This window comes from Aotus nancymaae, unplaced genomic scaffold (genome assembly GCF_030222135.1).
Source record: "Aotus nancymaae isolate 86718 unplaced genomic scaffold, 86718_ANA_hifiasm-v0.15.2.pri h1tg000006l, whole genome shotgun sequence".
In the NCBI taxonomy this organism is placed as follows: Eukaryota; Metazoa; Chordata; class Mammalia; order Primates; family Aotidae; genus Aotus; species Aotus nancymaae.
In genome coordinates, this window is record NW_026988417.1 from 56,967,050 (window position 1) to 56,980,233 (window position 13,184).

Consider the following 13,184-nt stretch of genomic DNA (forward strand, 5'->3'; position numbering starts at 1 on the left):
TGAGAGAGACTAAAACTTGGAAAAATGTCTAGATTTGGATAGAAGAAAGCCATGACTGATGCTCAGGAGAAATATATACCAAAAATGAAAAATGTGAGCAAAATCAGGAGATTAAGGGAAAAGGTAGCATTTACCCATGAAAACAAAAAAAGGAATATATTAGGTCATTATAATCAGGCATATCATATTGAAGTATAACAGATTTATTCACCCGTCATCTGTATTCTGTACATTAGCTTGAAATTTGGACCAACATGTTTTTTAAATTTTATTTTAATTTGTTTACTAACTCCTTAAGAAGTAATTTTTAAATTTTAAAGTTAATTTGGAAATTTTCTACAAAGCAGAAAAGAAATTTTTGTACTTTATACACAAATCATTTTGGTTTTGAGTATTTTTACTAGCCAACACCTCTTTCAGTTTTCCCAATGTTAATTAAAATATCATTTTTATTTTTCTTGCTTTAACATAAACATATCACTAGAATAAATCAGAATTGCACTGATGTCCAGGTAGAAATTTTACATCTCAAGACCCCAAAACAACTTTAGATTTTTTAGTATTTTTTTTTTTTTTTTTTGAGACGGAGTTTCGCTCTTGATACCCAGGCTGGAGTGCAATGGCGCAATCTCGGCTCACCGCAACCTCCGCCTCCTGGGTTCAGGCAATTCTCCTGCCTCAGCCTCCTGAGTAGCTGGGATTACAGGCACGCGCCACCGTGCCCAGCTAATTTTTTGTATTAGTAGAGACGGGGTTTCACCATGTTGACCAGGATGGTCTCGATCTCTTGACCTCGTGATCCACCCGCCTCGGCCTCCCAAAGTGCTGGGATTACAGGCTTGAGCCACCGCGCCCGGCCGATTTTTTAGTATTTTTAACGTAAGTTAAATTTTGAAATATATATGTCATCAAGTTCAGTTTCGTGATTCATTAAAACAGAGTTCCGGAAACTGGCTTGTGAGCCAAATTCATCCAGCTGCCTTTTATTTTTACAGCCAGGAAGCCAGGAATGGTTACTACATTTTCAAATACTTAAAGTTTAAAATAAGCATATACACCATATACTTGGTTTTGACTCCTGACTCAAATATACTAAAATGTTGACTATCTGGACATTAGAGAAAAACTTCCCAGGCCCTGATTTTGGAAGCTTACTTTCATGATTCACAATAACAAGTAATACGCATATTGCTCCTTCATCTATTCCATGTTTTGAATTTTAAAACTTTGGTCTCATTTGTATTCTGTGTCAAGAATATGGCCCAATATCAGAAAATATATAATTATTTTTCATTTTTATTTTATATAAAAAAAGTACTTGTCTTTGACATTGAAGAAATGGTTGGGATGTTTTTTTTTTGCTTTTAAGCCATCTGACTAAATTTCACTAATATGACATTGCTGGTATAGTTGTTTATATATGTTGATTAGAGAAATATGCAATATTTCATATTTGAAAGTTTTGTCTTATTGAATCATTTGTTAATTGATTCAACTAACTCATAAAATTAAAATTTTTGAGCCATCAGTCATTTTCTGAGTGTGGATGGTATAAACAGTATTTCCACTGGTCACATTAAAGTGGTTACTTTTACTTTTGTCATACACTCAAATATTTGATATACTCTCGGAGTTTCCATGGTCATTTTATTTCTGATATGAGAGTATAGAAGAAATGTTCCATTGGTAAGGTATATTCTCTTTGCTGTCTTCTATATTCTAGAACAGCATGACACCAAAATACGATATCATCTGACTTGGATAACTAAGATGCAGTACCATGTGAAATAGTAGACTTGAATATGCAAAAGATTGAACAATCAAGTAACTGTTTTATTGTAATCTAAAAAATGTTTCCTGGACATGGTCCATGTTATTTTTTTTTCTTCTTTTTAAGACATATGCTTAACATTTCAAATCAAATCACAGCCAAATAAAGTCAGTATAATGATTCAGTAAGTAATGCAGCTAATGCAAGTCTTGGCATCACCAAATATCTTGATTTTCTGGTTGTTTATATAATCAGTTCAGAACATTTAATCTTTGTTGGAAAATTCAAATAGTCCGTGATGAATTACTGTGGCTTATACAATATTGCTGCTTTTGTAACAGGAGGGAGGGTGGTTCTCTTTCTCTTTTCTTTGCCTTTATTTCTCTTTGTACTGAAATACTTCTTTAGGTTTACATCACTTCATTCAAATACTTTCTCATCTAGAAAGAAGCATGTCTTTTGCTGAGTACCTTAGGAAAAACAAAATGGGATGTTGCGGGGGGAATGTTATGATCAAAGTTTAGGTTCTTAGAGATGCTTCATAAATCAGTAGAAATTACTAAACTATCGTTGATACTGGTTACTTTTGGTTAGAGATTATTTTAAGCCTTCTCAAGTTATAATTAAAGCATTTGCCCTAATTCTTTCCAGATACAAAGAAGGAGATAATTAATAGATTACTTTAATAATAATATTAGTAATATACAGTGCCTGTGCTGGTCAAAGATCCATGTTCCAAATGTAGCATCTTAGAGCTTTTTGATCATAGAGCAACCATGAAATTTAGATTTTTCTCCTAAGGCACATTGCTTAACCTTTTCAGTCTTACAGTTTACTCTTATTGCTTATCCCATTTCAATGTCCTTATCTATAAAAGGAAGGTAATAATTATTTTTTAGAGTTATTTTGAGGGAGGTGCCTAGCACAATTCCTGACACATAATGGTTAAAAAGTAGTTCTTCTTTCTACCCTCCCAACAGATGTATCTTAGAAACACACATAACTGGGTACAGACTGATTTCGCTTTTTAAAATAAACAAAATATGGACTGACTTGTAAACACTGAACAAAAATAATTATCTCTATTTCTAATTATTGTTAAATGTAGCACAGAAAAGACTGGTTGCCAAACAAATCAGTCACATTTTCAATACATTAAAAATAAATAATTTTGCCATGTCAGAGCAGAAAAAGGCCTTAAAAGTCAGCGCATCATAACCCTGTTTTGTTCATTCTATTCTCTATGGCAAGAATGCCCTTTTCTCCTCTTCTCCCCTATCCTTTATTTCAACTTCACTCTGTAGATTAATTCCGGTGGCTCTTTTGAAGACTATCTGGGAAGACTTCTTCCCCAAGAAGCCTTCCGTGGCCCCCACATCTACCTCCTCTTCTATACTTGAGTCACCTGACTCCATCTCCATCATTGTTCTTATCACATAACAAGCACTCAATAAATGTGAGTTCCTTGAGCAAATCTGCATTTGTTCTGTCTTTGATTCTTCTGTGTCTTTGACAGGATGAATTTTACCATAAGATGAAATGTTCCCATTCTGAATACTAAATTTAATGTATAATTTACATATCTTTCTTGCTTTTGATTCTAAATAACATTTTTTAAAGCACAGGTTCATAACTTTGATTTAAATAAAATCTTATTGGAATATTATATTATCATAAGTTGTGGAAATAATGAACTCTAATGTGAAATCAAATTCATAAGGCCTAAGAATAATTTATATATGATAGTGTTTCATAATATAAATTTGTGAACATATAATCAATATAATAAAGTGTCCCTTTGTTGTTACTGATAGTAGAGGTGTGATTTAAGGCAGTTACTGTTTATTTTTATATGCCTTGTTTAATTAAAGAGGCAGTAATAAAAATTTTAAACATGATAAAAATTTTTACCAAAAGTTGATATAATTCTCTGCTTAAAATCATCAGCTAAAAGTCTTCTTTTTCCCTGTAATTTTATATTACAACCAGGATTCGGTATTTAATCAAGAATGCTATAAAGAAAAGTAATTATATTTCTCTGTGATTCTTGAGTAGTACTATTTTGAAGGACTAAATTTAAAATCTTTTGAATTTTTGTTCTCAAGTTGAAAATTTGATCTCTTTTAAAAGAAATAAACTTCAGAGAAATACAGATTTAGAAGAAATGATTCACCCAACATATTCGTATTTTCTGTCTTTAATAACTCTCTCTGCTTTCTCTCTCTGATCTCTCTCTCTCTCTCTGTCTCCCTCCCGCACTTTTTACCCTACTTCCTCCACCCCACTCTCTTTAACTTCCTCACTAGAGTTCCACCTAAAGAACAACAACTACAATGCTCTTACACCAATAGGCTACTTTATATCAAATTTATGAAGCTAAAAATATTATCTTGAATGGGCTTAAGTATATGTTCTTTGAACTAAGAGAAAGTACCACTGTGATGTGATGAAAGGGGTGTGTGTGTGTGTGTGTGTGTGTGTGTGTGTGCGTGTTTTAAAAGGCTCCAGTTGGGCAACATTTCAAGCTTGACAGTATGAATATAATTTTTTTTATTGTAAAATGTATGTTGGACAGACTTTCTTATATCTGTAGGGCAAGGAAGTAATTATGTTATCTAAAAATAAAACTCACATACATTTTCTACTTTTGTTCCTACCTGCAATGAATTACTTGCTAACAGAAGTTAATATTTAATTGGCTAGGTACGAAAAGAGTATGGGAAATGCCTGCGAACACATTGCTGTAGTGGCAAAAGTACAGAGAGTTCCATTGGTTCAGGGAAAACATCTGGTTCTCGAACTCCTGGACGCTACTCCACAGGCTCACAGGTAAACAATAGTTGTTCACTGAAATGAAGTAATTCTTAACTATATTTCTGTTACCAGTTACTGTCCCTTATGATTGGTGCTAATTTCTATCCTGTGTTTCACACATCTTTTGTTTTTGTTGTTTCACTGTGTCCCACATGGAAAAGATTCTGACAAAGAAGAAACCAAAACTGTAATAACATAATGAAATTTAGGATCTAAGTTTGCATAATAATTAATGACTTCAGATTGTTTTTAGTTCAATAAATGCAGCAGGTAAAGAAAGAAATTTGCCATTTTACCCGAAATTCAAAGAAAGTAATATTTCATATACATAGAAATGTGATATCTTGACATGGTTCTAATTCTTGTAATTCTTCTAACTAGTATAATAATTCTCTGTCACAAACTGAGACAATTTACATTTAATATGGTATGTTTAGGAAAAATAACTATGACTCAACCTTATTTCATGCTGATAAATTAAAGAAAAGTCAGGACAGTGAAGAATACTACAACAGTATTATTGCCGTAGCTGATCTAAGCTCCACTCCCATTCGTCCAGCACTACACATAGCAGCATAGTACCTTACCCGAAAAGTTTTAAGCTTTTAGGTATACTGTGTGCCATTTTTCCCAGGGCAGTTTCAGCTCAAAGGTTTTACAAAGAAATCTTAGCAACTTCTGGATGTTAAAATGAGCCAGTCAAGTAAAAGACATAGGATTGTGTAGGTGATGAGTGAATTTGATTTCAATCTAGCAAACTAGTATTTTTTGTTTGTTTGTTTTTTAAGATAGATTCTCACTCTGTTGCCCAGGCTGGAGTGCAATGGTGCAATCTCAGATCACTGAAACCTCTGCCTCCTGGGTTCAAGCAATCCTTCCACCTCAGCCTCCAGCCTCCCGAGTAGCTGAGACCACAGGTGTATGTCACCACACCCCAATAATTTTTGTGGTTTTTTGTAGAGATGGGGTTTCATCATGTTGGCCAGACTGGTCTCAAACTCCTGGCCTCAAGTGATCTACCTGCCTTGGCCTCCCAAAGTGCTGGGATTATAGGTGTGAGTCATGCAGACTAGTACTTTTAAGATTGAATGATTCAGTAGAATAAAAAGTCAGGTTTTCAGTGTCGCCAATTAAATTTGTCTGAGGAAACTCAAGTTTAAATTGATAAATAAAGTTATAGATCAGCAATTAATTTTTCTTAATTCTTTTAGCTTAACCTATAAATCTAATTATTGTTTCATAAATTTGGTTATTTTATATAAAATAAGAGTTATAGCTTCAGTTATTATTTGATGGATGTTGAATTTGCTTATAAGCTTAATAGATTAAATTTCCCTAAATAATTTCATTTATATGCTTAGAAAATTTAATTTCCTTATACTCTTTAAATATCATTTATAAATTTAATATATCTGATTGTTTCAAACACATCAACTGTCAGACTATACAGTCATACACACCTAACTAGCACTTGAAGCACTGTTATAAATCATTGAGTGACCAGTGTTTTCATAAACAGTTTCCTCACCAATTTTTTTATCTTACAAATAAAACCAAATTTTTAATATCAATCTAATATTTCCCATTAAAATTTTAAAAATTAACATATAACTGTCAAAAATATCAGACTATCTTAAATAATTTTACCAACAACAAATCATGAACCTTAAATATAATTGCACAATTATTAGTAATCTGAATTTCATATATTATTTACATACCACACTGAGGTTGTAAAGTTGCAAATCAGAGGAACAATTGTCCCAGCTCAGATGGGTAGAAGTTTCTGAGTTTAGGACTATTAAATTTGCCAGTCAGAGATCTGAATTCTTACATAAGAGTGGGGGAAGACCAGGATGATGCTTATAGCATGAACCCCTTTTATAATCAATGCCTTCATTTTCAGACTCATAATCCCTTGCTCTTTCCTGCTTTTTGTAATAACTTTTTCCACAACTTTTCAACTGATACTGCTGAGATTCTCTATATCATCCAGCCTGATTAGCTCCTGTATGCTTTTCACATTACTGAGATCATCAGCCACCATTCTTTAAATTTATTGACATATATCATTTTATTGACATATATCATTAATATTAAAATAATATTTAGGAATCTTGTTTACTACATTACAGCAGAGCTGTGCAATGTTTAGCAATACTTCTAAACTACAAGTTAAGGCAGTGCAGCTCAATGCAATAATAATAAACTCTGTGGTTGGGTATACATTGTTTTGAATCCTGGTTTTGCCATGTACCAGCTATGACACAGTAAAAAGTTATTAATTTCATTGACACTCAGTTTTTTCATCTGTAAAATACTGATAATAAATACTGACATCTTAAGTTGCTAAGAAGAGTAAACTCATATACACAAAACACTTAGAATAAATTGTAGGTGCTCAATAAATGGTGGTTACTACCGCTTATTACTGTTATTATAGAATATTATATATATTTTTAAGCTGTACCATATTTTTGCCTTCACTCTCGTAATTTGTAATATCACAATTCTACTCTTGGAAAATAATTTACATTTTTTTCTTATACTTAATATAATACTAATTCTGATTAACTGTGACCATCCAATCCTACATAAGGTTGTAAGTTATTTAAATCTATATTGTTTAAGTAAAACTAATGAATACATTTCTCATTAATTATGGCCACCCGTAAGCAAATGCTAAAATATTCACTGATATTAAGACAAAATTTGGGGAGGAGTATGTATTCATCTTTCACATAGGAGGACTTCTAAAATAACTATCACTATGTACTCTACACTTTTACTTAGAAATATTGAGTGCCTCCTGTATAATGTCAGCAATCTTCTAAGCTCTGGATATAAAATGATTAAAAGACATATAACTTCCTCTATGATCTGGAATATTTATTCTAGTATTGGGAGACAGAAAATTTATTAATAACAAACAACCCAACAAAAATATCAAATTGGGAAAGCTGGCAGAGAACAAAAATATGGTGATGTCAGTTAGCCAGGTGGCTACTTAGATTAAGTGCTACAGAAAGACTACCTTTGGAAGTGAAACTTATGCCCAGGTCTGAGTTACGAGATTCTAAATGAAAGGAGAAAAGGAAATTCAGGGGAACTGTTTTCTAAGTGAAAATGCTGCTAATGCAAAGCCTTTATGGTGTGAAGAACTTAAAAAAATGTTTGCCAAAGTAAGTTAGAGGGAGAGTGAGACAGAAAGTCAAAGAAAAAGGGAAGAGACAGATCCCTAAGTATTGGTAACAATATGAAAATTAATTATATTTTGATTACTTTGGAAAGCCCGTAAGATAATTTAGGAATGAAAGTGAGAGGATATAATCCACATGTAATAAAGTTTATGTTGCTGCATTGTGGATAATGGAGGGGATGATTGCCAAGACTAAAAAGTAAAAATCCTCTTCACCTCTTGTTCCTCCAAACTTACTTCCTAGTCCTAATCACTCATAAAAGTTTTATAATACACATCATTCACACAAACATATATTCACAGAAATGGGTGTAAAATTTTTTGAAACTATGGACTGAAAGAATATCTTTTGACTTTCTTTTAATTGTTTTGTCATTTATCTTTCATGCATTTTATTTATTTTTAGGTATTTTGCTTTTTATTACAGAATATTTGAAAAATAAAAAATTATGTGACATATGCACGTGAAATATTGGAATATTTTAATAAGATGAACACCTGGGAACCCAACATCCAACTTAGGAAATAGAACATTTTCAACATGTTTTTCTCTTTATTTAACCTCTCCCTAATCAATCCCTATGCCTTCCTCCAGAGAGGCTCCTAGATTATGTTCTGTGATTCCCACAACTTATTCTAATAGTTTCTTTCCCTTCAAAAAATGTTCGGCATTCCTTTTTTGAATCTTTCTTTATAAATGATACTTTATTGTATATAGTCTTCTCTGACTTTTTTATTTTTCACTCCCATATTCAAAAACACATCCTGGTTCATTCCATAAACATCTAAGTGTGGCCTATATTATATTATGTAATATATATGTATATATCTTTATATATACATACCTTTATTTATTATATATATGCCTATATATATATACCTATATTTATCTTATATGTATATCTTTTCCTCTTTTCCAAACTGCCTGCACTCAGGAGCCAGACAACCACATTCCACTACTGGTTATGACACTTATTAGGTCTATGCCATGGGGCATGTTCCTTAACCACTGTGCTTCAGTTTTCTAATGTGTAGGATTGCCTACCTTATTTGATTCTTGAGAAGTTTTGATGAGTGAATACATGAGAAGTATATAGTGGGTAAAAGAGAACACAAATAATTAATTGATATAGATACATACACACACACATAATATACATACACTATGTAGTATGTGCCAAGTATGACACCTCAATGAGTAAAGAAGACAAAAATTATATTTTCATAGAGGCTCAAGCCTAATGCAGACATTAGACATTAAATATTAGACATAAAATGGATAGCCATTAAATATAAATGTAAGAAATAATTATATAATACATGGTATTATAGGAGATGTTAGTGACTGTTACGGGGAAATAGTAGGGGAACAGGACTGAGATGTGATTGGATTGTGTGAGTAATCTACAATTCTAAGTAGGGTGGTCAAGTTATACCTTCAGAAAACATATTTTAGAGTTAAAAGGATAAAGGAATTATGCATATCTGTATCTGGGTGAAGAGCACCCCAGGCACAGAAGACAACCAACGTTGCCAAGCCCTGAGGCACAAACACGCCTGGCATATTAGAAAACAGCAAGGGGACAGGTGTCACTAGAGCAGGTAGGGGAGAGTAATAGGAGGTGAGATAATGGGGACAGCTCATTTAAATATCACCTAACAATAATAACTTCATCAACTCCCAGTTAAAATATTACTTCTTCAGCTACATTGTTCTCAGACACCCTAGACAAGGACATACCTCTTAATATATGGTAAAAATATATGGCATAATTTGTAAAATCTTTAAAAGTTCTCTAGTATAATGAAGTCACAAAAGTGCACAAAACATAAGTGTATGGCACAATGAATTCTTACCACTTCCCAGGTCATGTATTAGTATACTGAGAATACCTTGGATACCCTTTGAACCCCTTTCAATCATTAACCTCCAAACATGACCATTGTCTTAGCTTTTAGTAGCACATTTTAGTTTGCATATTTTGATACTTATTCACCTGAAATAATTCAGTACATACTCTTTTATGTTTTCCTTTGTTCCCCAGACATCTACGTTACTGCAGGAGGCTATAAGTTTTTTAATTTTCTTTGCTTTATATTATTCTATAGTTTATTCATCCATTGTACCATCAATAGTCATTTTGGTTGTCTATATTTTGGCTATAATATTTAATGACTGCATGAAGATTTGTGGGCATATTGTATTTTTGCATTTATTTTTGTAATAATCTGATTAATCTGTTACTAGTTTAGCAGCTCCATGAAGGTCAAGACATTTTGTGCTTGTATTTCACCTTTGTATCTTATAGGTTAGTACTTGTCAGGCAGTAGAGAGTAATTAATATTTTTAATTAATTTGTTAATTAACCAACTAATAAAACAAATGTGAGAGACTTGCTCCCAACATTGTCCTTTTTTAAATTAGTTGTATGTGTGTGTGTGTGTGTCTGTGTGTATGTGCATGCATGCATTTGTCAACCTAGAGAAAATGTCATATGCAAAAATATTTCTGAAGAATAAACATGTTCCAAGATTTACAAAATCAATTGTCCAATATTCTAAGCTTGGCTACTCCCATAATTCAAGGAGTTCAAATGTATTTGGAACATAACCCATTGTAAGCATGGCTTCATAAGTAGTAGTAATATTTCTTATAACTATTTCACCCTTGGAAAAACTTCTGAAAATATTTTGTTTCTTCCTCACAAGATGGTTAATCCTTTTTTGATCCATAACTCAATAAAATGGGATAACAGAATAAAACAGGAAAAATTCCCCCCAAATGGAAAAAAGTTTGTAATATTTATTTTCTTGAATTATCTGACAGAAATTTGAATGTAGGAATATCAATAATAATGTAAGAATTTTTAGTTATCTATAAAACTTCCTACTGAAGCAATGAATCAACTAACTTTATCTTCTTCAAAGAAAGAAAAGTCAGGATAGTTATGTAATCTCTAAAATTACATTGATCTTCTTATAAAAGTTATGGAAAATGTAAGTTTGGTAGCATTTTAATAATGTTCTATTTTCTTTTCTTAACAAACTCTTTTGCAAGATTCTGATTTCTTAAACTAAATTGTTTGTTAGAACTGGCAATTTAATACATATTTAAACATTCTCATTCCAATAAAAGTTACAGTAAAAATAATTTGTTTTCCCTTGGAAATTAAAATTTTCCAATTCTAACTGTCTGAAGATATATACTTCTGTATATCTTCAACATATTTAAATTGGTATAGTACTTTACACTTATTTCTTTTTTTATAGTTGTAATTATCTTTGGTAGATAGGCATTTAGAGATACAGTTAATGAGAACCATGCATTATCATGAATGTTATTTCTGATGTTCTCATGCTACTGCACTGCAAACATGTAGTTGTTTATTTGCCAAATGCTAGAAACAAAGGTCTCATATAACTATGACAGAAAAGAAAAGAATGATTTGTGTGAAAATTCACTGCCTCATGAGTTCATTTTCTTTCTGCCTTTTCCCTCACCCAGAGCCGAATCCGTAGAATGTGGAATGACACGGTTCGAAAGCAGTCAGAGTCTTCCTTTATTACTGGAGATATAAACAGTTCAGCATCACTCAACAGAGGTAATTAGAAATAATTTTTCATATTTATTACTTTTCTGATTACTCTAAGAATTAAATGCATTGGTTGATTTGCAACTTCTGAACTTGTTCCACGTGATAGAGATATTGTAAAAACATACAACTTGGTTGAGTGTAGCAGTGTGTTCTATTATTCATAAGCCGCTTTAAAAAAAAATCCTGAATTTTCAGGAAGTCTTTTCCAAAAGGAAGTTCGAAAATAAGAAACTTTTTTTTCCTAGTCATCTGCTGCTGCTATAAACTGGAGAACTGTCAGGCCTCATTGGAAGCATGAAAATGGGCAATTATGTGGCTATATAGTCTGCTAAGCTTCATAGAGTTCCACATTGTCTTAGGTGTAAAGCAATTTCATAGTCTTTGTGGAAGTGAAAGTATACTGTCTAATACATACTTAAGGCAACCTGTGTACTTGGAAAAAAATCACATCTTAGTATCTAAAAGACTTACCTGGATAATATTGGATACTTAAAGATTTAGGAGAAAAAATACTTTGGGGTATATTATTATTTTTGTATATGTATGTGTTTGTGGTTCAGTGTTCCCTGGGTGGCATTTAGATTTTTGAAATGAAGAAACGAAGTTCACTTAATCTATTGTTTTGTTTGCGGTCGAGTTATTTTCCTTGATCTTTACTCTCTCTCTCTCTCTCTCTCTCTCTCTCTCTCTCTCTCTCTCGTTCTTTGTGTGTATGTGTGGGGATATGAATAGAATTTATTTCACTGTAGTAAAAATGACTAGTTGCAACATTGTGGAGACCAAGAGGCTACTACAGTCAGCAATGGGAAATATTTAGAGTATGGTTTTATCTGGGAAGGAGGCATTTGTATGAATTTATTTTTATGATCAATATGATTATTTATTATCCCCAAACTAGAATTATTATTTTGTTTTAAGCTTATTTCTGTTAGGTTTTTGTTATATTTAATGCTACTTAGAAGCAAACAGTATAATAATTATGGCTTATGATTCAGAAAGATTCAGATGCTAGTACTCTCAATTATTTGTACTCAAGTAAGTTACATCTTATTTGTGTAAAGAACTTAGGACAGGAAGTGTCAAAATTCAATCTGATGCTGGGATCCATGTTTTAAAACTAGTGATGATTTTAAATTATGTACATCACTTTTGCTGGATTAGTAAGCATAGTAAGTGAGAATATTCCTCCAAATATGAAGAAAATATATTAAAATAAAACAGCTACTCCTAGTATTTTGTTTCATTATTTGTTTTTATTGGTTAGAATACATTCATCTAGACAACATCTCTCAAGTATTCTTATCTTTTTCAATTTAGTTTTAATGTTTAGTTTGGGAAAATTTCTTTTAGCATGAGTATTCTAACTTTTTGACATTACTTTTAAATCATAAAGAACAAATTACAAACGCTTCCAAAACCTAGGATTAATTTGCTTACATATGACTAATTTTCTGTATTCTTTAAATATTTCCACATATGAAAATTTACTGTGTGTTCCAAGAAAGGGAACTGTCCTTACCAATAGGATTTATTGACAGAAGTATCTTGCATTTAATGATCTCGGCAGCCATAGAATAATTGTTGATTACACAAAGACTGAGGTAATATGATTTTAATGATGAATTATCTATTGTAAGGATAAATAAAAATATAAAATTATTATTTTCTTTAACACTGTTATCTAAATTTATGTAAAGGTAGTAAGGTATGTAAGTTCTGTAAAAACTGCTATAAATGGATAATATGGATTTAAGATTAATCGCTATATAACACTGCTATTTAGTTTCTTTCTTTTTAATTTCTT

At 31.9% G+C, this 13,184-nt stretch overlaps 1 protein-coding gene across 18 annotated transcripts in view; it reads left to right on the forward strand.

Annotated features, from left to right (window-relative positions):
* The window catches only part of ADGRL3 (adhesion G protein-coupled receptor L3), an 837,546-nt gene that overhangs the window by 798,875 nt on the left and 25,487 nt on the right, over window positions 1-13,184 (forward strand). For all 18 annotated transcript variants that reach the window (XM_064367447.1, XM_012453251.3, XM_064367451.1 and 15 more), the window contains 2 exons: window positions 4,475-4,600; window positions 11,290-11,386. In XM_064367447.1, coding sequence (XP_064223517.1) covers window positions 4,475-4,600; window positions 11,290-11,386 — 223 coding nt within the window. The remainder of the gene's footprint in view (window positions 1-4,474; window positions 4,601-11,289; window positions 11,387-13,184) is intronic.